This window comes from Serinus canaria, chromosome 1 (genome assembly GCF_022539315.1).
Source record: "Serinus canaria isolate serCan28SL12 chromosome 1, serCan2020, whole genome shotgun sequence".
Taxonomy (NCBI): domain Eukaryota; kingdom Metazoa; phylum Chordata; class Aves; order Passeriformes; family Fringillidae; genus Serinus; species Serinus canaria.
The window spans coordinates 32,050,655-32,076,824 of record NC_066313.1 but is presented as its reverse complement, the minus strand read 5'-3'; the positions used below and the strand labels follow the sequence as shown (position 1 = coordinate 32,076,824).

General features: G+C 40.3%; 1 protein-coding gene across 2 annotated transcripts; it reads left to right on the top strand.

Annotated features, from left to right (window-relative positions):
- The first annotated feature begins 6,976 nt into the window (after positions 1-6,976).
- EED (embryonic ectoderm development) lies at positions 6,977-24,210 on the top strand. Of its 2 annotated transcripts, none has more exons than XM_050979574.1 (12): positions 6,977-7,141; positions 9,977-10,129; positions 15,433-15,525; positions 16,453-16,518; positions 17,227-17,352; positions 17,471-17,552; positions 19,133-19,224; positions 20,101-20,234; positions 21,328-21,433; positions 22,190-22,348; positions 22,785-22,858; positions 23,880-24,210. In XM_050979574.1, exons 1-12 carry the CDS (start codon positions 7,022-7,024, stop codon positions 24,004-24,006), a joined length of 1,332 nt encoding a protein of 443 aa, XP_050835531.1. In that variant the 5' UTR covers positions 6,977-7,021; the 3' UTR covers positions 24,007-24,210. The 2 variants fall into 2 exon arrangements, with proteins under 2 accessions (XP_050835531.1, XP_050835529.1); XM_050979572.1 differs by having other exon boundaries at positions 19,133-19,269.
- The last annotated feature ends 1,960 nt before the right edge of the window (positions 24,211-26,170 follow it).

Genomic DNA, 26,170 nt, shown 5'->3' with positions numbered 1-26,170 from the left:
CATTAATTTTGACTTTGGCTGGATCCCTGATATGGCTGACCACAAGACAGGAGAGAGGCTCCTGAAAATGTAGTTTCACAAGTGGCTCTTGTCAAGCAAGTGCTGTTTTGGCCCAGAAGCATTTTCTTTACTGTGCCTTCCAACAGCTCAGCATGAGGCTGTGTGACTGACAAAAGGGCACAGCAAGCACCAGCAGTGTGTCCTGGGCTGTTGCATCTGTACCTTAGGCGCCTGAGCCATCGGTATTGCCAAGGACTTTCCATCTGCAACTCCCAACCTGCCACCCAGAGCTGGGTCCTCTCACCCTGGCTACCTTGGCAATGTTCCCCAGAGCTCCTGGGTCAGAATCTTTCCCTTGTTTTTCCCATGCTGTTGTTCTCATGCTGTTATTCTGTTGTTCTCATGTTGTTATTCTAATGACCTTGCACCTGCAAGTCCCTGATAGTGTTCTCAGCAGGTTCCCATGGGAAGTGATTGCCACCAGCGTGGGAATCACCCCTCCTTTCCCTCTTCTCCTACCCTTTGCTTCTGGATTACATTTCAGGGGGCACAAAACTTAACAACCACCCAGCATGTGGTACCTACAACATAAGTGGTTTCAACAAACAGCATTTGAGTGGGTCCCAATAACCATTATATCATTGCTATGATAAGAGCACTACAGGGCAGCCTGGAGAGAAGTCCAGGAGAGGATGCCTTCTGAGGATCCTCTCCCCATTTTTTTCCAACAGTCCACGTAGAAGAGCTTTGCCTTTCCTTTCTTTTTCTCAATCTCTCTAGTTATTTTTTTCACTCTTAGTTTCAATATATGCCCTCAGCTTTGAGCCCCATTAATAAATATTTGTGCCTGTGAACTTGTCACCACACCCTGGGTGCATCAAAGGAAAGGCTTGTATGGCAGGAATCCCCTGACATCCCCCTTGCTCTAGCAACACCACCTCCTATAGCAGTCTGCAGCATCCTGCAGGGAAGAGTGCAGCTCCATGCAGTTTAAATGAATGGGTTTAGCTGATGGGTTTGCTATCCTGTGCAATGGAGGGGAGGGAACATACTGCTGAGGCAAGACAGAAAGTGACAGTGGAATGGGAACTGCATTGCACTGGAATAGAGTGAAAACATACTCTAAGTGGAAAGGAATAAATATTAATAGCCAGGACTTTCCTCTTTGTAGAGAGACAAGAAGTTTACATGAACTGGCATGAGCAGAAGAATGGCTCTGGCACTGAAAGCTGCCTGTCACCACAGAGACAGGCAGATCCTGGGGAGCAGAGTTCTTGGGAAAAGAAGGCACAAGAGAAAAGTGATGAGGTGATAGGACATGGGAGCTGTTCCAGCAGCTGCTGGTGTGGACTGCTGCCCTCTTAAGCACTGCTGGCAAATCTGCCTGCACCCTGTTATGAGGTTTCACAGTTACTCTGGAGTTTTTCCAGTACAACTACTGGAAAATGAAACTGAAATATGAGCTGAGAGAATAAAGCATTCATTTAAATACAGATTAGCCATAGGTGTTGGACCATTTTCCACAGCAAATAACTCCTGCAGCATGCAGCGAAAGAAAGTCTGAATTACAATGCATAACTGTCTCTAAGGCATTTCTAAATCATCACATTTTGATGCACTGAAGTTTTAGCATTGTGAGTAGCTTCTGAAGATGATGTCAACACAATCATCAAGACTGTGCATTTCAGTGGAAAATGCTTGGGCTAAGCCATGCTTAAGCCTTGTGCATGGCTATTTCAATAGAAAAATATTTAAGGGAAAGTGTATTGCCATGGTGAACTACATAGAAAAACTAGGGTGTGGCATGGGAAAAAAGGCAGAAGTTACAGGCAAAGGCAAAAGCTGCATTTTTGAAAAATTTATTAATTTATCCAAATATTTTTTGCATTAGCTTCTCCTTTGGTGAGTGGTGCTGTCACAGAACAGACAATGTGGCACAAGACCTGAGTCTGTACTAGCTTCCCTACAGACTGGCTGTGTAGCAGGGTGGCTTCTCTAAGGGTATTCCGTGGTACTAAGGAGACACCCAAGCCAAGAACTGCCTGCCAAAGGAGGTCTCGTGGTAATGGAAGCCTGAGGCTTCCCTGGATGCTCCTGATATGTTGTATCTTTCCAAAGTTGAAAGCAAATTTTTGTGGAGATCATCCTTGTAGTGTTTTTGGGAAGATGGGGAGAAAATCCTAGGGAGATAGCTGCATGTACTTCTGCTCACTGTACAGATGGCAAGTGAAATACAGCTTAGCTGAATCTTAGTTTCCTATCCTGGCCTTTCAGATTCTTTGGTGTTATAGTGATTTAGTGCTTTAATATTCACACTTCTATGGACTAGTTCTGGGATAGCCAATAGCATGGACAGCAGCCCTTAGCATTTAAGACAATTTTAACTGCTTCTGTTTCAGGCCACACCAGCAGCTGAATTCCTGTTGATGGCAGAGGTTTAATCAGAGAATCTTTATTATACTTTGTCACTGAGCCAGTATGTGGGACTGTAGGTCCCCCCATTTCTTCTATAAACAGGGCTCCAAATGTGCTTCATGTAATGTAATGTGCCCCTCTGGTTCAGTGGGAGCTCCTTCACATACAAGAACAAGCTATTCTGTAAGAAAGGTCACTTTAAACTAGGCTAAAGGCTCTGTTCACATGAGCTGTGGGTCCATGAGGATTTACTTGGTGACAATACTGGCTTAAGTAATTCTGGCTGTTTTTCCTGCCACCTCCCTCTCTTCCCAGCAATTGTTCTTGCGCCACTCCCTGCACTGTGACAGCAGAGCTGTTTGTGTACTACTTTGTGAACAAACAAGGGAACTGATCTAATACAACAAAATAGAGATGTACTCGTTGTTTTCTTCTGCCAGTTCACTTGACTTGTGTGCTTCTTTACACAGCTATGTAAATCACTCCTTGGCAGAGAATAAAAGGGCAGGTGGAAGGAGGAGAAATTAGGCGGATGGGGTGGGATGGGACTGTGCGCCATGCTGCTGCTGATCATGAAGGCACAGACTGAGATGATACTTTACTGACACAAAACTGCACATTGCCCTCTGGCATCATGGCAGCAGAGCTGGTAGAGCAGCATAGAGAATCCTGCACCTTGAGTCAAACCCTGTCAACATTGAAGATAAACTATGAACCAAAGCGGCACACAGGCAGATTTCAGGACATTGTTGAGCTGCAGCTCGCCACTACTGAGATCTTGCTTCTCTGCCATCTTTCACTCCTGGCTGCAGCTTCCTTTCTAGTGGTCATCAGAGAATTTGTGTTTTACTGGTTTTGCCCATTAGCTAAAGACAAAGGATCAAGTACTTCGTGCTTGATCAATTTTCTTCTGGGTTAGTGAGCTGAACTTGCCAATTGAGAGTGTTTTGAAAAGCAAAGCCCATGGAAGAGCAGTGGTGGAAAACCAGAATTAGGAACATGAAGAAGGTTTGGAAAGGGGGGTGGGTGAGATATCCTTCCTTTAGTATCACTGAGCTGTCAGATCAACTCAGCTGTCTTGTCTTCTGATTCAGATACATCTTCCATTTATATGCAGGTTGTTAGCTCTAGCAGATGGATAACGTATGTAAGTTTTATCCATATCATCTTGAACTTCTGCAGCAAGATTTAAATATGTGAGCTGTTCCTTGCTTTCAGAGTATGAGTCAGCCAAAGGTTTGACCCATTAATCTTTTAAAAGGGAGAGAGGGGAAAAGACTGCAGCCTTTTCTGGCTGTTGCACTCCCATTACACAAAAGGGATGCTACGGATTTTCATGCAGATGCTTTTCCAGTTGTTTTCTAATGTTGCTGTTTTCATAAAGCAAAAACTATGTTAGCAGTCAGACTTAAAAATTCAAGTGGTGTTCTGAAAATCCAGCTATGTTTTCAGACTCTTAATAAAAATACCAGTAAAATAGCCTCTGTAATTGGGGATGGACTGACAGGGCTATTGACAATACATGGAGCAGAACAGAATCCACCTCAGTTGCCATGGCTATGTTTTCCTGTTGAGCTAATACAATTTTAAAAATTACTTTTATCCAGTTAATTCAGTAGTTCTGATCTATAGACACATAAAAACCAGTTAGTAATAATAATAAGAAACACTTTTTATAAAGCAGATCCTGGTATTAGGTAATTTAGCGATGGGGCACATCTCTGCACAGAGGTAAAATACTATGCTACCTAAGGGACCATAGTATGAAGCATGAAGGCCAGGGCCCCTCTGTTAATGCAGGAGCTCTAAAAAGAGCAGTCCATTCCAATGTGCAGAAAACCAAGCAAGTGAGGTAGGAGACCAGCATGGACGGATAAGGGATTCCCAGCTGAGCTCCAATACAAAAAGGGAAATGTATGGAAAGTGGAAGCACAGATGGACTGCCCAAGGAGAATACAGAGACATTGCTTCAGTGTGTAGGGCTAGTGTCAGAAAAGCCAAAGCTCATCTGGGAGATGAAACCAGACAGAGAGGGGAAGATTACCACGAAAGGTAGGTACCGTGGCAGCAAAAGGAAGGCTGAGGAACATAAGGAACTGGTGCTCCATGGAGCAGGGGGCAGATACAGTCACAAAGGACACGGAAAACGCAAAGGACACAAATTGGAGCATGTGAATTTCTGACTAATTACAACTTAAAAAAATTATTACCATGAGGGTAATTAAACACTGAACACCACAGTGGCTGCAAAATATCTTGTGTTGAAGGAATTTGTAACTGGACTCAAGGAGGCCTTGAGGAACTGGCTTTAACCAGCGCTACTTTGAGCAGGGGATAGAGATGATGAGCTTTGGAGGTTCTTTCCAACCTCCAGGATCCCATGATTCTGTGAAGAAGCCTGCCTAGTGAAAAATGAATGAAAAGTGTGAGACTGATTTACTTTCAAGCCATATATATAAAAAAGTATTTCAATGTCCCTGAATGATCCAGAAATATTGTAGTATGTATTAAAAAAACCCAACAATCGAAAACCAGACTATCTATTAAGACCCCATGTCTTCGATGCATTCCAGAGGTTTTTTGACATTTATTATTGCAATCCTATGAAAACTCGTATTTGGCAGAGTCTTTCCATATATATTAAATCCAGCCTCCCAAATATCCACCATGTGTTTTTAAAGTACCATTAAATCACTACTTAAAACTGCAAATTTTTTTTTTAAATTATTGTTCTCCTGTTTTCTTCTATATACTGTATCAAAGGCCTTATTACTTCTTAGTTAATATGTGTATGGTATTTATATAGCAGTATTTTACTAATTAAACAAATAATGAACTATATTATTTCATAGTACCCCTCTGGGATATAAGAAATGCTTCTCACATAGCACTGTTGAGAAACTGAGGTAGAGAAAAGCATGGAGGCTTTCCAAAGAGAATCTCAGCAGAGCAAAAATTGGAGCAAATTCCCTGAGCTTTCAAGCTTGTGTTTAACCACACAACTAACACTTTAAATAGAAGCTAGATGAAATGTATTATGACATTTGGAAACTGGGCTCCCCTGGTACACCAGTCTTTCATGTCTTTCAAGAAAGCAAAAGAAAAGCAAGTACTTAAGACTAAAAAGTGTCTCCAGAGGGAAGCAGAGCTATCACCTTGATATGGAAGCTATCACCTTTTCCCCAGCATCTAGAAGATAGGAGAAGGCACAGACCTGCTAGGACACAGCTGTTTGTAAGGGAGATGAACTGACTGACTCTGGGAGGAGGTGAGGAAGCTTTCTGCGTGCTGGCCATGAAGCACAGGCTAGCTGAGGCTTCCACTTTCCTCCTGAGCTGCTGAAACGTGGTGAAGTTGAACGTGCAGCTCAGCTGGCCGTCTGGAGCATGTCAGCTGACAGCTGCAGGACAAAGGGGAGCTGTCTTCCCCCTAGGAGCTCAAGGGCACCCACAGGGAGAAGTTCAAAATTCTCTCTGCTGAAAACTTTGTGCCTGCCCTTCTTTCAACAAATCTGCAGCACAGTCGTGATTTAGTGTTCATTACAAGACATCGGTCTAAAAAAATCCTGCTGTATTTTAGAAACAAGCCTGTATATTTTCCCACAAACGCTTCTAACAAAACCTCAGTCTTACAGCACAGACCTACACAGGGCTTTTACCTGTAAACTACCACCTTTTGCCATGTGTTGTGTAACGCTTCATTGGAGCCTACAGTTCTGCAGAACTGAGACTGTTTATTGCTAAAAACACTATAGTACATGCACTATTTGAAGTAGATCTCTTCTTCCTCTTTTATCTCTGAAGTTCATTCGAGATTAAATTTTATACACAAAGCACGGCATCAATTCTGTCACTGCCCTCAAAGCTTTTTTGAGACTGGAATGTCTCCCTCAGGGGAAAAAAAGACTTGTTTCTGCCTCTACAAGAATATCAGATAAGTTGCTGTGCCTGTGGGCAGATTACTTTTCCCCTTTGTTAGAAGTCTGGCTTTTTTTTTTTTTTTTTAACTGTTCATAACTATTGTGACTCTGGGACCTGTGGTTTGCGAATAAATAAATGAACAAACAAAAACCTCCAAGGGCACTTGATTTATAGCTGCAGAAGGAGCTTGCCGGAGAGTACAGAAGTAGGAAGCAGAGAAGAGCCTATCTTGCTTATCCTGAAAGACTATTTGCAGACTGAAGGGCTTTTGTGGAGTAAGAGAACACACCAAAAAAAAAAAAAAAAAAAAAAACCCAAACCCAAAACCCAACAAACCCTTTGGGCACAAGAAAAGAAGGACAGAGAGGTCGGTGACACCCGCGGCGAAAGCGGCTGTTCGTTTCTCCATCACACGCGTGCTCGGGCTACAGGCAGCGCCGGGCAGGCGCCAGCACGCTGTGACCGCGCGGTCTCACTCTCGGCTGGCCCCCCAGGACGAGCAGGGTTCCCGCCGCCCGCCGAGCCCCCGGAGCGGCGGGCAGGGCGCTTTTCCAGCGGCGGGAAAGGCGCTGCTCCGCCGGCCTGGCGGCCTCGGCCTCGCCAATGCGCCCGCTTTACGGCACAGCCGTTCAGACCTCCCCGTCCGCGCTTTGCGGCTGCGTGGCGGTGGGTGGGGGGCGGGGAAGATGTCTGAGCGGGGAGAAGCCCCGACGGCGGCGGCACCGGCGGGAGAGATGCCGGCGAAGAAGCAGAAGCTGAGCAGCGACGAGAACAGTAACCCCGGGGACCTGTCCGGCGACGAGAACGTGAGGCCGAGCGAGGGGGACGCGGCACGGGTGGGGGGGCTGGTGTGGCGGGAGCGCGCGCGCGCGCGCGGCGGGCGCGGGGCCTCGCGCCGGGGGCGGGCGGGAGCGCGGAGGGGAGGAGGGGCCGCCCCCCCCCTCCCCCCGGCCTCGCTGTGAGGGGACATCCCCCGCCGGGACCCCCTCTGGTGTATCCCGGACCGGAGGGGGAACGAGGGGGGAGAGGGAGAACGGGGTCTCAGCCCAGCCGTTTCGGCTCGGTGGCCGCCCCTCGGGGCCGCCAGAGAGAGGCCCCGGTGGGAGAGGCCCGGGAGGGTCTGGGGGAGAGACTCCCGCTTTGCCTCCACGTGGGCGAAGGTGGATTTGAGGCCCAAACTGCGAGCGGGCTCAGTCTCCAACTCTGCTTCAAACCGTCAGACTTAAAAAAAAAAATTCCCTGCAAACCAGCAGCATTTTCCATCTTTCTTGCAGTTTTGCATTGTGTGTCTTCACTGTCACGTTTTAAAGTAACATGCAGCACAAGTTTATGTGTGCAGCCTTTTGGTGAATGAGAAGTAGGAGATGGGGCTCGTAAACTACTGTCAGCAGAAGGCAGCAAAGGCAGCAGGAGTGGGGTCTATAATCTCTAAGTTAGGTGAAATTCTAGTGCTCAGAACAAAGGTAATGTGATTGATGTAGAATAACTTTCTATCTGAAAGGTAAACTTAACCTAAGGTATAGAGCAGTCGCTTTATGTAGGTGCTGGTGCGGAGAGGGGTTGTGTAGTTACTGTGTGTATGTGTTTTGTAGTGTGTGGAAGTTCTTTTTCTGCACTTTTTCAGCAAGTGAGGGATCTGGACCACATCCTCCACAGCCTTTGGAAGTGGTGCTTGTGATTTGACAGGCAGGTGTGAGATGTTCCACACTGCTGCTCTTGGATTTTTTATTCATAGCTCAGCAGCATTTGTAGATCCAAGCGTAATTTGGCGACAGAGGTTCAGGCTTAATTTGTTGTCAGTTGTAGGCTATCACTGAGCATGGAATGGGTTGCCCCATCCCTGGAGATGTTTAAGGCCATGCTGGATGTGGCTCTGCACAGCTTGGTCTAGTGAAAGGTATCCCTGCCCGTGGCAGTGGGTTGGACTAGATGATCCTTAAAGTTGCTTCCAACACAAACCACTCTGATTATACAATTCTCTGATTCTCCATGGGTTGCCTCAATGGTGAAGGGATTCCTTTTTCAAGAATTTGTTACTGGACTCCCCTAATCCTGAAAGGTGGGGGATTCTGTTTAAAAGTTGACATAATGGTGACACATTGGTTTGGAGAAAGGGTGTATTTTGCTCCACAGGTGTCCTGTGTGCAGGTTTGTTGGTTATGTGGTAGTTGCAGATCCCTGGTGTAGTTCACCACACCAGCTGCCTGGTGTTCTCACATTGGCAGTATCGGTCTAGTCCAGAGAAAACTTCAGTCTTGTCAAGTGTTAAAAGCCAGTGCACTTGGGAGATGAGAATTCAGCAAACTCCAAAGTTTTTTTAGGGTAAAGGAGAAGAAACAGGAAAACTTTAAAACTGTTAAATTTGGTTATGAATATTAGTGGAGGGTTGGCTCTTAGGGGCCCAGTGTGAAGGGAATGACAGATTTGGGCAGTACACTTATGGGCTTTTGTGATATCTTTCCTCCTTTTTGTCCTCTGAATGTCCTGTTTTTCAGAGCAGTTTGGCAAACAAAGACCAGTACACCTCTTAAGGTTTCTGATAATACACACATGAAACTGGCACAAAGAATAAATGCTTGGAGGGAATTGGTGTATCAATGTTTGTGGTTGACCTCATTCCATTTTCCTAGTGGAGTTCCTAATGCAGCTTTGTGAATCTCCTACAGTGACAGGCTGTTGACTGCCTCTGTCTCCCTTAGTTCAGCTCTAGAAATTACTTGGCCTAGGATGAGTTGTTTTCCCCCCAACAGTCTGATGGCAATTGAATGGAGTATCTTGCCAGAAAAAATGGGAAAAGTTTTTAACAAGCTGAAGGTACTCATACGGAAGCACAGAGCTGGCAGGTACAATGCAGGTGAAGGTGAGGTGCTCTGTGAGGGGTGATGCTGAAAAATGTCTTTTTAACCAGAGTCCTGCAGTCAGACCCTACAGGAAATTGTATTTTCTGCTGATTGTCCAAAGCTGATTTAAAATCTCTCAGTGGCTCGCTGGGGGGGTTTGTGTATCCCTTTCTTTTTCAATTTTCCCCATTCTTATCTTATGCTAATGGTTGGAAGGCCAGTTGGATTAGTTAGCTGATCAGAATTTAGCTTTTAGTGGAAACAAGTAAGTGTCTGTGGGAAAGAGCAGGAGGGAGAGGAAGGACTTTGTCTTCTGATGTTGATGCTGACCCGCTGCAGAATCGTGCTGTGAGTGCTGCTGAGGGTGTACAGAAGCTTCAGAATGGTTTGGTTCTTGGTAAGGTCAAGCCTCATGTTTTTACACAAACAACTGTTCTTCAGTACTTCAGAAGTGCTCATTTCATCTGGATCAAAGATGTTTTCTAGGGGAAGCAGCTGCTTTATCTCTAGACATTTTCTTAAGAGCAGCTACAGTATTCTGAAGAAACATCACTAGATCACAGTTCATATCTCTCCCTCTTGGATTCGTCCTCATGTGATTCATGTTCTGTTTCTAGAGAGGAATGCTATTATGCTGGCATTAGATTTAAATACATGAATCTAAATAACACCAAGTCCTGGGAGATCTGTTCTTATGAATGACAAGAAAAAGTGAAAAGGCCAAGTCCTGCAAGATTAGTTGAATTTATACAGCAGTTATGATCTCTCTGTGACATTCTATATAATTTTGGATGTTTTCAGGATGATGCTGTTAGTATTGAAAGCGGTACTAACACCGAGCGCCCTGATACGCCCACAAACACTCCGAATGCACCAGGAAGAAAAAGCTGGGGGAAAGGAAAATGGAAGTCAAAGAAGTGCAAATATTCCTTCAAATGTGTAAATAGCCTAAAGGTAGGTGTGCATGAGCTTCAGGGAATGCTGGGCATCACTTACTGGCAGCAATGGGAATGTTGGCTGTGAGACAGCGTCAAGCTAGATACTTTAAAATATCTCTAAGCAATTATGTTTCCTGCTAATTTGAAGCAGTTACTTTTCTTGCTTGAAATAGACGAAGTTTTGAAGAAAAAGGATACCCTTTCTTGCTTGGAATAGATAAAATTTTGAAGAAAAAAGATACTGAGAAATAGGAAACAGTAGATAGTGCTGCAGTTAACCTTGTTTTTGTAGAGTTTGCAAAGTTTTGTGTGATGCTATGATTATGTGTTTCATTGAAGTTGTAGATGCTAGAGAAATATAAGAAGTCGGATAAACAAATTGAACTAGAACAAAACCTGTGGCCACTCCATGCAAAACACAGAACCTGCTCAGATTTCTCTATGCGTTGAAAAAAACCCAGAACAAATCTACCCAAGAGTCTTAGAGTAGCTTTTTCCTCACACTTAACCAGATCAGGTATTTTCTATCCTCTGGCAGTATCGTAACTACTGTGTAGTGCAATTTGGTTAATTTATTGTGAGTATTGGGATCATATGTTAGCACCTGATTCAGGCAGTATGTATCTTCCGTGTAACACCTGATGGTTTTAAGAGCTGTGGATTCATGGTCTTTACTCCCTGTTCTGCTGTTTTAGCATACTGTTGTTTTCTTCTGCACTGGTGACAGACTATGGTGGACTGGACAAGTTTTCTTATTCATGACTATTTTACTCTGTCAGGGTGTTCTTCTTTTTCTCATTCCTCAGCCTCATGTGAGATATTTATGTGGCAGGATGGGAGTTATGGCAAACTGTGTGAGGATCTGTGTAGCTCAGCAGTGGATATTTTCTGCAGAATTGTTCTAAGAGTATTTTTTCATTCCCCCTATGCTTAACTGTGGAGCTGTGCTGATGTGGTTCTATTTCTGAGCTTTGTCTTCAGGCTGCTGTAGTGAGACACTGGGGTACCTGAGTGGGAGGGGATAAAAGGTTTGGAGCATGGAAACCTTCTAAATGACCTTTGCCACAGGAGAAATTTCGATACGAAGTTACACTGACAAAAGTATCTGGGAAGCAAATTGATCTTATTGTGTTCTTGAAGTATAAAAATTGCTTCCATGCCTTTGAGTGTGTAGGAGGAAGGGAAGTTGTTTCATTTCATCAAGGTAGGCAGTAGTTCCTGTGATTGGCGTGAATCGCCCCCGCGGATGGTGCTATTTGCAGCTTCAAGTCATATTTCAAACACAGACACTGGCCTTTGGACACCCAAACTTTTAACAAGTTCTGAGCTTTGTTACTCATGCTTGTTTTCTGTCTGCACACAAAAAGGGTTGGTACTTTCCAAGAGTCTTCTGGGAAAACAAAACATTCCCTCACCCCAATGTCAATCCAGACCCCACTGCAGGGTGATCCAAAAGACCAAGCTATGAAACTAAGCAATCCTTGACTTCCCTGGATTTGGATCAGGGCTGGGAGCAGATTCCTGTGCAAATGGAATCAAGCTGTGAGGGAGTAGATGTAGCATTTCAATTAAGTGGGGTATTATTATTAGCTTTTTTCCCCTGTTTCTCTTTGGTCTGAAATTAATGGTAATAATAAGAGCATGTTAAGACAAAGACCTAGGTAGCAGCCAAATTTGTGTTTTACTTCATGGCTGAGGGAGCCTCTCTTCCTTTTCCTGTTCTTCCATAATAACTTTGCAGAGACTCTGGAGAAAACTCTAATGATTGAATATTATATGTGGGTTTAGAAAGACACTTCTGACTCTTTGAGTACCATGTCATGTATCCCATATTTTATATGTTTTTGAACTATGCTGTAAAGTGCAGGTATTGAAGTTAATGAAGCGTCAACATGATTTAAAGGTCATAGAAATTAATATTCTTTAGGGGTGTATAAATTACATGTTTTTCTACTTTCGTACTTATGCTTTTCCCGTCTTATTTTGTTTTTTAGTTTTTTCCTTGGGGAAACAAATATGGCCATTACTGTTTGCTTTGAGTGTTAAATGGTTATGACTCAGCCTGAAAAACTCAGTGCTTGCTAAATATGTGTTTTAAACACTACTTTGGGAGTTATTTTGGGTGAAATTTAAGCATCAGGAAAACAAAAATTATGGAGAAAAAATGGAAAAACTTGGAAAATGTCAGGAAACAAAAAACTGCCTTTTTTCTGTATAGAGTAGTAAGTTACTGGTAAAATGTACTGAGAAATCTTTGCATTCTGTGGACTGAATGGAAATAGGGTTTATAAATGAACATACACAGCTAGCAGAGTTTCACATCCTCATATATCCATATATATTTTGCTGATAGATCTTTCAGCAGAAAACTGTATGTTTTGCTTTGTTGTGCTCCCTTTAAAGCAATGCAATTATTTTCCCTCCCCTTTACTTCTACTTAGGGTGTGTGCTTAAGTTGTAAGCAGCCTGGTGTTGTATCAGCTTCTCCTTGCTGTCCCCTGATCTGGGAACCAGTATGCAATGCCACGCAGAATTCTAGCTTGTTGTTTTGTAATGGAAGCTAAATGTCACTAAACCCACTGCCCACAATGGCTTACTTCCACTTCTGGGAACTGGAAATGCACGTGTGGGTTGTTGGTTCCCCACTTGCAATGTGGGTGACACGGATTAAAAGGCATTCATGCAGGTGATTATTTTTGCCATCATTATGACTTCACTGCTTTCTGTCTAAAACCAGATCTGATCTTACTTTTTGATTGAACGCAAGTTGGTGTTGAGTGAGTAAGACTGGAACTCACCAGTGATTGTTTATTTATTTGCTTTTGTAGCAATAGGTCTGTTTTCTTCTCTGCCTTCTTTCTCTGGTGCATGAAGAACCTGGGTGCTTTGGGTTTCGTGCCCTTTATTCATAGCAGGGACAAGATGGCATTTCACAATTTTACTTTTGGATGGGTATCTGGGTCACTTCTGTCTGTACAAACCAGTGTCAGATTTGTGTCACATACTTGGCATCTGAGCATAACCATCATGTACAGCACCTAGAATACAATGTTTTGGAAAACCTCCCTCATTCTTTAGCACTTGGGACAAAAATTAGAGCAGACAAGTATTTTTGAAATAGCTGTGTGTTGTCTCTGACCACCGGTGATGTTGGGAGTTTAAACAGGAGCAGAGCTTCTGCAGATACCCTGGTATCTTCCTGCAAGAGCTTCTGCCTGGCTGCTTCATCCATCAAACCCCAGCAAAACTGCAATATGTACAGTCAGGCTCCTGGAAATTGTAGCACTTGGTGTGAGAAATGTAGTGTGGGTGAAGTAAGTAGACTAAAAGACATTTGTCTTGCAGAGTAATTTTTTCCAGGGAAATAGGTTTTCTTTGAAAAGCTTGCAAAATACTTTAGGTATGTACTCAAATATAAAAATATGGAAACAGTATAGCACTCTGTTATATATTTGTACTTATGACCTTAGTCAGGGTCCTACCTAGAAAATCAGAAACTTATTACAACGTGTGCTGGAAAAATATCCTATCTTGAGGGGGAAAAACATACTGCTTTTCACTTTCCATATTTTGTTAAATTTATCAGAAACAGGACATATACAGAGGACAAGGTTGTTCCAGAAAAACAAATGCAAAACCTGCTAATATATCTCTGTAATAAAGCAGTGGGAGCCTGTGCATTTTACCTGTATCATCTTCATGTGATATGTCAGAAGCACTCACTGTTCAGCAGCAGGAACTCCTTCAAGCAGAAATTTGAAACCAAGATAATATTAGTGGAAAAACTTTATTAAGCATTTTCAATTTGATCACTCAGCTATTCTCTTCAAAAAAGACTTAAATACACTCAAAATTTAAGTAAAATTAATACATTATTGCTAAAAAGTAAAATTAATAAATATATTGCACACAAAAAATCATGGCCATGTGCATTCAATATTATGGCTTATGGTTTTCCTCATTCTTCATTTTTAGTTCAACTGTAATACTTTACAGATACTGAATACCAGCTTTTTCCTTCTGTACTGGGGTTACTAAGAGCCCTGCTACTTTTCCCTTTCTTAATATCCTATATCCCTCATCAAGCCATTAGTTTGTGGTTTTGTGTTATGGTGTGTAATACTTTGAGTTAAGATTTGAACAATTCTTTTTAATCTGTATTGAGCTTTGAAAGTCGTTACCGCTTAAGAATTGCAGGAGGGCCTTAATCTCTGAAAGATTTTCTGCTTTCTCTATCTTTTCTAGTTATTTCTGTTAATAACAGATACTGCCTTTCTCAGTAAATAATGCTATTTATAATTTTTCCAGACTTCCTTTACTTTTCTTTTTCTAAGGAGTGTTAGGCTCCCTACTCACACCCCCTCCTCGAATTTGTTCTTTGGTTTTGGATAGGCCGGAGCTGCCAGGGCTGGTACTTCTCGTGTTGTCTCTGAAGTGCTGCCATTTGAAGGCTGCTGAACAGCCATCATGAGACACTTCCTTCCTGCCTGCACTGTCCCAGACAGTCCCCTGTGGGGAGGCACTTTAATGAACACTATTCTTGCTGAAAACATCCTGTCAGGACAGGCCAAAATACTGTTATCAATTATTAACAAGCACCACCATATTCATCACAATTCATAAACATACCTCCTTTTTTTTTTCTCTCAAACTGATGTAAGTTGTATAAAAATAATACTTGGCATTTCTCTGGTAACTATTTGTAAAGGCCATCTGAAAACATTTTGTAGACATGAACTTTGTAGCAGTATTGTGACACACTGGAGAGTGTTCCTTGTGTCTATGACAAAGTTACAAGACCTAACTGTAATGTAATAGTTAAAGTGACTATTTTCCATCCTTATACCAATATAATTCTTCTCTCTCCTGGTAATTCTTCCCTATGAAGTTGCAAATCTTTGTGTTTAAGTAGTTATGATAGAAAATGCGAATAGATATGACCTTAGATGCAGAGGTTGCCTTACTGAAAATTGTAAACCAAAATACTAGAGCTGCAAATACAACTTGGGAGTTCTGCCAGCTTCTAGGCATGACTGAGACAACAGCTCTTCCTATTTACTTTTTAAAAGTTGGTGGAGAAACAAAAGGGAGGGGTGTGTTAGTCAGAATATTCCTATAACCTCCCTTTAAGACGGCCAAGTTAAAATGTGGTGTTACAAAACTATAATTGTTAACTGTTCACTGTCTAAAATTATACTGGCTGTGAACCCATTATTTTGAGGAGGGAAAATTGTCAATGAAACTGTTGAATTTCACAGCAATGATGTGCCTGTGGGTTTTGTTGGGTTTTTTATCTCTAAACTTACTTTACACGTCTAGGAGGACCATGGCCAACCTCTGTTTGGAGTCCAGTTTAACTGGCACAGTAAAGAAGGTGATCCTCTTGTTTTTGCCACTGTAGGCAGCAACAGAGTGAGTAATCTGTTTTTCATCATACGCCCTTCTGTGTGGTTCTGCATGCATTCCTGTTTTCAAGCAATCCCTTTACCTGTATTTGGTATGAACAAACAATACTTAATATAAACAAATGTATTTCTAAGTTATGTAGCATCTGTTATCTGGGAGAACTGCATCCTTTGGATTGTTCCACTAAGTCATGTTAGCTAGTTGGTAATTTAACTGTGTAATCAAAAAAAAAGTCGTACAGTAATATGTATATGGGATAAGGAAGAGAGGTGCTTAACTGTATCTTCTCAATAAAATTATTCTTCATAAATATTGTTATCTAAAAATAATGTACTCATATATACAGGATGAGAACTCTCTGCAACAGTGGCTGGCTGATGCCAGCCAGCTCAGTAGCTAAATTCATGGCCTGTGTGGAGGGAATTTATAGACTTCCTCTGAACTATGTTTGATGTCATTTCAGTCTTGAAAATAACCCCTGAGAAGTGCATTTTATGCAAGTGTTGTGAATAAATAAGTGTTTCATTTCTAGGTTTGTTCTGCCTGGCAAGTCACCAGACATACTAAGTTTAAGCAAGGTATCAGTGACTCATTACAAGACCAAGTCACATTAGAGATAACTACAGTAATTAATTCCAGCAAGGGTTTATCTTATTAAGGCAATTCAAATAATAGACTTCAATATCTGGGAAGGACAGCTGACAAGTCCTGGAATGGTGCTTTAATGAAACTGCTGTGGGCATTCTTTTATCAAACCATTTCCACCTGGTAAACAAATGGATGGTGGATGGAATCTAAGCCGTAGAGGCACTCTACCTCTCCCCATCAGGCAGTCAATAGATGGGTGCATGTGATTTCCTTTTGAAATGTGACAACTAAGCAGCAGTGTCTCCCACTTACTTATTTTTGTTTTATTTTTTTTTTTTTCTCCAGGTTACTTTATATGAATGTCATTCCCAAGGAGAAATCCGTCTGTTGCAGTCTTATGTGGATGCTGATGTATCCTTTTAAGTTAAATACCCACGTGTTTGCTTCTTCTTTATGAAAAATCAAGAGGCTTTGGAGAAAAAAACATGAAAATGTTTTGTCTGTGATTTAATACTTTGCTCATGTGCTGCATTCTTTATGTTATGTCCAAGTCTTGCCTCTTTCCCACATTCTAGAATCCCTCCTATTGAAAAAATGTTAAAAACGCAGACTCAGGGACCAGACTGTATTAAAATATTTGAAAACTGATTCTCCATCAGTTTAATCTTCCTAACACTAATATTTGCATAATGTTTCCCTGCTTTACAGTGTTTCCCTGTGAATTGGAACTGGGTTTAAAGCATAAGAATTGTGTTTCATGCTCTGAAGCATTAATAATTTGTGTTGATCATTTGCAATACACAAGTCATTAACTTGTGAACTTGGTCATGATTCATTATTCCAAATCAACTGTGATGCCATGAAAGAGAAAATGTTCCTTCAATGTTATAGAACAGAAGTGAGGAAATCAACATCTGTAGAAAAGGTGATGTTGCTGGTATTTGCAGGTGTATAACTGAATGTGTGTTTTTTTCTTATTGGATCCAGCAGAGACTCCTGGGCACTTAGATAAAATAAAGATAAAATAGCTACAGGTTTGTTCAAAATAAAATGTTGTTAAAAAAAAAGAAAAAAAAAATCTCCTGTTTGTTCTGTGATCCTTAACTTGAGGCATTGTAGGCAGATGAAAATTTCTATACCTGTGCATGGACATATGATAGCAATACAAGCCATCCTCTTCTGGCTGTGGCAGGATCCAGGGGTATTATTAGGATAATTAATCCCATTACAATGCAGTGCATAAAGGTGAGTGTGCAGAACTTTAAGATACAGCTTGTGTTTTAGTAAGGTATGAAACTTTTTTCTTCTAAGTACATGCAAACATGAGGGGAAATGGTAACTTGGTCTCTGAATTCTATCCCAGCACTACGTGGGCCATGGAAATGCAATCAATGAACTGAAATTCCATCCAAGAGATCCAAATCTTCTTTTATCTGTAAGCAAAGGTGAGGAAAAACCTATGTTGTTTTTTGTGTAAATGAGGATACTTTGGATTGGAGCTTGGTCTTGAATATGGCCAAAAACCTTCATGAATTTTTTTTTTTTTTTTAAATGAAGGACGCTTTACAAGTTCAGTTTGAAAGTTGAGAGCAAATCACGCTTTTACATGGCTATATATTTTATACTTACTAAATCCATGGCCTTCAACCATAACTCCAGCTATGGTGCAAAGGGATTGTGAATAGTGCTGCTTTTTAGGAAAGAAGAATCCCGAGCCTTGGGTTTGCTCTTTACTTTCTGACAGTTGAATTGAAATTTTTTCAGTTGTTGAATCACATGGCCATCTAGTGGGGACTCTTAACGTTGCAGACAGCATTCACCGTCCTGTTCATGGGGAAAAACTTGGATTGTCTGTTGCTTGGGAACTTCAATTGGACTCTGTGTAAAAAGCATTTTAGTAAAGGAAGTTTTTGGTGTAGTGTCTTATGGGCTTGTCCAGAAAATTCTAACAGTCACAACTTCCTGATCTTGACTGTTCTGTTAAGTAGGGAATGATCTGCCACAAGGAGCCAGCCTTCAGGATTTTTTGAGTTGGAAACATTCACTTAAGGGGACTTTTGACTTTAGTATATTTGAACTTACTGATGAAGAGATGAGAACAGGAGTTGGGAAGCTCTCTGATGCTTGTAATGGTCAATTTGGTGCTGTGGGTCTGTAAACATCCAGTTTCTGTGTATTTTTTAGGTTCCCTTTGTAATAAATGTTTTGACATCAGCCATAGTACTACAAGTTTTAATGTGCAACCTCTGGACCAGGTGCTATTGCTGAAAAGGCACGAGGCAGGAGAATATTTGGGCTGTTAGAACTGCTTGGCTGAGAGATTATTAAAAAGGGAGGAAAATATTTGGGACTGCGTGGCCACCTGTTTCCCCTCTGGGATTTGGGTGTTGATGTAATTCAATGCAATGTACTTGTGGAATCCAACAGGGAAATACCCTAGAGGTTCCCATTTCCAAACGGGAGATACACTAGAGGTTCTTCATTAGAAATTGTTAAAGCTTCCTTCAAATAGGTGGATTAGTCTGATTGACTTTAGAATACATATTGTTTATGTAAACAGTTTTTCCCTTCCTTACTCACTGTTGTTCACCAAGAATAATGTTCTGAAAGTTAAAGAATGGAAAATCACAATTTTTCTGAATCTGGATGTTGGAATGGCAGAAAGGAATTCTAGCATTTTTTGATACATAAAATTGTTCTTATGACTGACTAAAAGCATATTTGTCTGAGATCAGACTTGCCTTTGCTTCTTTATGATCTAAAGATCCAAGCTTGTTTTTGCTATAAACTGTCCCTAGGGGAGGGGGTGGGCACACTTTTTCAATTACAGAATTACTTTCAACAGTAAGTTAGTTAAAATAGCAATTTCAGTTAATGCAGTTCTTTTGTTTCTAACAAAAAAAAAAAAAATTAAGTGCATTTTTGATGTTGACTTAAACACCTGTTACTCAAAGTGATTAAGCTGAAATATATTATTCATATGTACTTATAAAAAGCAGCATGTAATTCTACTTGTTCTTTATAGATCATGCATTGAGACTGTGGAACATCCAGACAGACACGCTGGTTGCGATATTTGGAGGAGTAGAAGGGCACAGGGATGAGGTGTTAAGTGCAGTAAGTGGAAGACCGTGGGGCAGTGATTTAGATTTTCAAAGTGTAGTAAGCAACTTTATATCCTTTTGTGCACTGCTTGGATATTATAGCTACTTAAAAATAACCACCTGGAAGTGCATAAATACTGTTTTAAGGGGATAGACAGCTTTAAATGTCAGGTGGTTTGATTGATGTGGCCACCTCTTACAGACAGGATCTGTGTGTCTCACTAACTGGTTTACTCAGGGAGCAGTCTAGAAATGAGCAAAATAGGGCTCAGTGGGTCTAGAAAGAGTAAAACCATTTCATGATAGTCCCACTTTTGAAGTTCTTGAGTTCTCATCAAGTCAAAGCAGCATAAGCAAATAAACCTGGAGAGACATGGTGGTGAAGGAAAGAAGTTGTTTAAATTAAATTGTTTTTCAGTGGCTGTGAACAGACACTGGTACCCAGCAAACATCAAGTAGAATAGTTAACTTTTAATATGCTGTTCTTAAGAACTCTTTCCATTCCTGTTGTCTGACCTGTTGTGAAAGATGAGGGCTGCATCTGTAGGAAACCTGACACTGTATTATTATTCACCCATGTTGTAGCCCTGGAATTCTGCCAAAGTTGCTCCTAGGGAACTTAGTGAAGGAAGAGAACTAGCTGTAGATTCACTGTCTGTCAGTGCTGTTGAATATGTCTCTCTTGAGAGAGACAAAATATAATTATTAAGATGCTGTGCTGCTTTGCAGTGAGCTGGATTACATTCTTAGTCTTTTTCTATTTGAAATATTCAGTTTTATTGCATGCTGTATGCATAAAATGCTGTTTTGATGGAAATGATGGAATAAAATCTGAGTTGATACAATGCAGCATAGGGTGGGAGTGCTCAAAATTATTTTATATACATAGGATTACGATCTTCTTGGTGAAAAAATCATGTCCTGTGGGATGGATCACTCTTTAAAACTCTGGAGAATTAATTCCAAGAGAATGATTAATGCTATCAAAGAGTCTTATGAGTACAACCCAAACAAAACCAACAGGTATGTAGTCTTCATCTCCTTGTCTGTCTTTACAACACGTGTATACTCCTATCAATGGTCCAGGTTAATTCCTTTCCTTATTGGGAGTCTTGGGGTAGTGATGTGGATGTTGAATCTCACTAGATTGTGTGTCTTATTGTTGTTTCCTTCACTGGAATTTTATTGAATTCTGATTCAAAGTCCCAAATTTTTTATTTTTAAATATCTCAATTGTTTGCTAGACTAGAAAATGTCTAAAATTATTCTCTTAAAGCTTGTATTTCACACATTTCAAGATGTCAGTATCTTTTCTTCATTTCATCTTAGCTCAAAACTTCTAGAAGGGAATCAAATCTATGTAATTAAATGTGTCAAATAATCTTATATTGAGTAGTTAATTACTGGGTATTATTTTACTTTGGGGTGGGGAAAAATCTGTTTACATAGTAATAACTTTAATTTTCATCATTCTCTGGTTTGACCTCAGAGATAAGTAAATTATCAAGTAAACATAGCAATTAGATACATGATAGATAAATCCTTCTTTATGAAGTTCTTCAACTTTTTGATCTTAACTTCCAGTTAAACCATTGAGAGAATTGAAGAGTCTAAAACACAGTGAACATGTTCAGCAATGAGACTAGCTGTGAAAGTACTCTGGCTTTTTTTGGTAATGTTACCAAATATTAAATGATGCTTTTTAGCGTGCTTTTTTAAAATGATGATTTTTTTTTTTAAGTGTGCATTTCTATTTAACAATTTGGATGTTGCAGAAGCAGCATCAGGAAGACTGAGCTTTAATTAGTTCTTGAAGTATTTGGTGACAGGATTGTGTTCAGCATCTGAAGGAGTAGTTTTACTCAGCATTATCTCTGCACAGTCTTTTACATGGGAAACTTAGTTATTTCATTAGGAATGAAGATGAAAACAAGGACTGTTCCTATTACTATTAAAAAGAAAAACAAGCTTCATACAAAATCTGCTTTGTTATAAAACTGTTAAAAAGTTGGGCTTGTTCTTGTAAAATTGAAATAGGTTAAAACTGGTTATTAAAAATTACACTTGTGCTTCTGTGTTTGTTTTTCTGAACCTCACTTGGCAATTTTCTCCATAGGCCTTTTGTTTCCCAGAAAATTCACTTTCCTGACTTTTCTACAAGAGACATACACAGGAACTATGTTGACTGTGTACGGTGGCTGGGAGACCTAATTCTTTCCAAGGTAATGCTGCATTTTTCAGCTACATTACATTGATTTCTTGGTCCTGAGGATCCTAAAACTTAAAAATTTTATTAGCATGTGGTTCTTAGGTTAAATTACTATCTTGTGTCAGATGATTTTGTGAAGTGTGCTGGGAATTTTGTCACCTGTCGGGATGTGTGGGTAAGTGGTTTATACTTAAAAAGGAAAATTCTTACTACAGCTGCACTCTGCTACAATTAAAGAGTTTTTGGCTAGCCAGAATCTGCATAGAACATATGATAAAGGAATCTCTAGATACTATTTAGGGATCCTGCTAAAGAGTGAGATGAGGAGTAACCATAATGGAGTAACTTTGATTTATGTGTTGTATCCATTTGTAATGTTGGCTTGCAGATATTAAAGCAGGCAGCCCAACTACCTTGATGCCAGCAATTGGTGAGTGCACCAACCTGTTAGTCAAAAGGATTGGGTAAACAATCCTCAAACCAATGTATGTTTAGGCTGCTTATGAAATTGTGTTTGAGCCATGGGTGACTTCATCTGAAGTGAGGGAGGGCTCCTGTGGTCCCATTACCTGTGAGGGCATCAGGTTGCCAGTGATGGACAGTGATTATTATTGGTGATGTGGCTGTGATCTAAGGGCAGAGGTGAGATTTTCAGTTCTGCTTTTCATAGAGTCATTGGGGAAGATGTGAGATGAAATGTTTGCTTCTACTTGGACTGATTCTGCAGTATAAATTATAGGTGATTTTTCTTTTCATTGTTTCACTCCAGTCTTGTGAAAATGCCATTGTTTGCTGGAAGCCTGGCAAGATGGAAGATGATATAGATAAAATCAAGCCCAGTGAGTCAAATGTGACCATTCTTGGGAGATTTGACTATAGCCAGTGTGACATATGGTACATGAGATTTTCCATGGATTTCTGGCAAAAGGTATGTGTCTGACTTTGCTGTATTTGAAAGTGTGTAGCTTTTTATTGATTACATGTTTATGAGTATAGGAAGAGTCTTGGTTCATGTGATGTTTGAGAAACAGAATGGTTTGCTGTAAGGGACTTTATATGAACCTTCAGGCGCTCCAGATTTTTAATTCTGGGTTCTGCCCATGGGAAGAAATTCCACAAAGAAATAATAATTTTCCACCAGAAATAAGTTTCCTGTTGTCTTCATTCCCTGTCTGCAGAGATTGATAAAACGGAAGAAAGGAGGCAAATTGTACAGCCTTTCTGTCTCCTCCAACAAACTCATTAAGTCATTCACGTTTAAATGTTCACACACAATTTATCAGCCCTAGAGCCTTTATAAATGTCTGACTTTATTCTTTGAGGGAGTATTTTAAAACCTCTTTATCCTCTGCTTTCTTTTTAAGATGCTTGCTCTGGGCAATCAGGTTGGAAAACTTTATGTTTGGGATTTAGAAATAGAGGATCCACATAAAGCCAAGTGAGTACTTTATTTCATTTTTGCTGAGACAGGGACCTAGGGTACTTTTCTTTTTTCTTTCCTGATTATAGAGAAATTCTTTACAGTACGTCTTACTTTCCAGTATAATTAGTAGGGAAATAAACATTGTGAGCCTCTGAAGGTTAACGTTTGTTATATCTCACTGATTTATAATTTATATTATATTAATGTAAAGAGGTCCCAGTTGGACTGTGCTGGCTACCATGCATAGATATAGTAAAAGACAATTTATTTCTCACAGAATTTTTGCTAATTGGGTGGAAATTTTGCAAAGCCATTAGGAGAAGATGTGCTAGGTGGGTGTTGCACATGACGAAGGTGAGATAGGTTACAGCACTGGAGTAAAAAAGGAGAGTGTAAAGTTGAGCTATGAGCACAGTGTGGAGAAAGCACTGTGGCTTTCCACTTCCTCACCTATGCTGCCGGGCAATTTCACAGTATGTCTCTTAGATACATATAGGTGCAAATGTATGTGTGTAAACATACAAATGCAAAAAAAACATGAACACAAAAAAAGGCCCCAAACAAACCCACTCCCAAAAAACATTGTATATAAAATGGATATACACTGTGTATATAAATATTTTATGCATTTTATTTTTATATACCCTATATAATATATTATACATACCTTGATATATTTTTATATATAATTAATGTAAATATGTATAAATGAATACATGAGTGTATGAAATTCCTGGAAGTGCAGCAATCTTTAATCACATGATTCTGATTTTTCATTCCTAACCCTGTGAAATAACACTGATTATGCAGTCCTAAATAATGTGATTCAATAAGCTTTCAATCTTTGCTTCAATAAAAATTGGGTGGATGAGAAACAACTGAGGGTGAACAGGAAGCTGCTGTCCCAAGTCATGAAGGCATAATCTGTTGCCTTCAATTCCTCCTAGGTCACATAAATAAGGGATTACTGAATAGTGCTCCGTAACATAGTAGGAAGATTTAACATTGCAGCTGAATAATTTTCTTTTCTTTCTAGGTGTACAACTCTTACTCATCCCAAATGTGTTGCTGCCATCCGACAGACCAGTTTTAGCAGGGATAGCAGTATCCTTATAGCTGTGTGTGATGATGCCAGTATCTGGCGTTGGGACAGATTACGATAAAGTACTTTTTCTTAATTCATAGAAGAAAATATATTTTCAAATTATAATATAGTCTGTTAACATGCTAGTACAGTAGATGCATTTAGTGTAGACTTTCTCGAAGGTTCGGCAGGCTGGAGCTGGACTTAGTGATGTTTACATTCTGTGTATTGTTCTGCTTGAAATTGCTGCTTTTAATAAAAAGAAGTATTTTTGTAAAGTTTTCTGAATTGTCCATATTAATTATTTCCCACAAGAAGCTTTCACTTATGGCCTAGGAAATTTCTTTGTTAGAGTTAACACATGAATGTATGTCAGCTTGCTAGAAATTTGGTATATTTATGCTTGCAGTTGTATTTTGTGCCTTTTGAAAACCTAATGAAGCTTTTATTCAGGGACAACACAAAGGAAATGCTACTCTTAAGAATATAATATAAACAATTTGAACTCATTCTTTAAGTTAGTTGCAGATTGAAATTAATTTAATTTTTAGTAATCGTAAACTGGACTTTGCTTCTCACCATATATGTTAGTGACTAGGGGGGTAAAAAAATTACGGGCTTTGTTTTGTGGATCACATTGTTCTGTTGTTTGTATTCTGTCTAATTATTGCATTTGTCTAAAAAGTTAGTTTTTGGAAATATATTTTAATTGCCTCTATTGTCAGTATTCCCAAATAATCTCAATGTTTTTACTTGCCTTAGGAATAATGAATTCTAAAATCAATCATGTTTCATATCAGATAAAAATGTATCTACAGAAAATAAAAATGAAAGGGGGAATAGATAAGATGGCAGAAATTATTAGCAGTGATAATCTGTGTTCAAAACACTTGTGTGTATCTTGTCAGCAGGTAGCTGAAATGCTCATGTCTGTGTTGAGAAGGTGGTCCAGGACATGGCTCAGTAGCTGTGGGCACCTGAATGAGGAAGAAAGTAAATAACATTTATTGAGGCTGAACCATTTACATACTTTTTTCCCTTTCCCTTTCCCTGGCCTTATCCTTCAACATAGCATGTTACTTGAGAAGAATGTTTTGCGTTGTGATGCAAATACAAGTACACTGTCACTGTCAGTATCATGGTGCCTTTCTGATCAGTAGACTACATAGTCCTGTCTGCTGCTGACTTCTTAAGTGCATATCTGACTTTTCATCTTTCAGGATATTGCTTTTTTTCTGTGTGTTACAGTTTGGGAAGCTTGTAAATGCTTTGGTTAGATAAACTACCTGTTCAGTTGGAAGTAATATGACTAAACTAGTTTTGATTTGTGTCCTTGGAAACCTGAAAAAAAATGAAGCCCAGAACAATTGACTGACAAGCAGTTTACAAATTTTAGTCTGTAATATATGATTGTTTTCCTTTTTCTTTTTTCCTCTTTTAAATCTTTGATCTTACTACTGGGGAAGTGCAGTAGTACCACAGGTCTGTCCAAAACTAGTGTTTAATTGAGCTGGATTTTGGACCTTGTTGTTCTTGCACAAGCCAAATGGCCAGTATAGTCTTTCTTGTGCCCATGAGTGTCTGGTGGAGAGGACATGGTCAGGAAGCCAAGAGTAAAACCAGAGTTGGGCAGAACGATTTAGATGCCTGAATAGTGGAAGGAGGAAACTGAAATTCCTGCAAAATTGAACACAGATCAGCTGAAGGAGACAGGTGAGACTGGAGCTTGGGGAAAGTGTTTAACTTCCTGCATCCACAGAACTGCTGGCATAGTATGAGCCAGTGTTTACCCAACAGCAGTGGTCCACAGACCTCATAGATCATTCTGTGGAAAGTATGAGGGGTTGGCAGAGCCTGAAAAATTATGAGGCTGGGGTGTGGTTGGGAGAACACTCCAGAAAGGCAGTGGGAGTGCTCAGGCTTCCTGCAGCCTCAAGGAAAGAGCTTTGATTGCATTAGCTATACTAGGAAAACTTGGCTGCTGCCACTTAGCCTTTGCAAATGCTTTATTGAAGCATGGCATTAGACTGTCTCCTGTGTTTTCCCATGACAGGGGTTGAGAGTGAAATGGGATACAAAAGCAGTAGGGATTTCTCAGCCATGGGTGTTGTTCTGGGACATAAGTGGTACATTCTGACAAATGAGCTGCTCTGTTTGAGAGGAAGGAAAGGAAGGGTGGTGCTTGACTGGAAAGAGGCCTAACAAAGTTAGGGTCAGCTTTAATTTCTGTTTTAACTCATGAA

Bases quoted from the DNA above. Each gene is read 5' to 3' on its own strand.
- EED (XM_050979572.1), top strand. From the start codon at position 7,022: ATGTCTGAGCGGGGAGAAGCCCCGACGGCGGCGGCACCGGCGGGAGAG. The intron at 17,353-17,470 runs GTGAGTGTGCAG...ATTCTATCCCAG, and splicing joins TTACAATGCAGTGCATAAAG to CACTACGTGGGCCATGGAAA. The intron at 17,553-19,132 runs GTGAGGAAAAAC...TGTTCTTTATAG, and splicing joins TCTTTTATCTGTAAGCAAAG to ATCATGCATTGAGACTGTGG.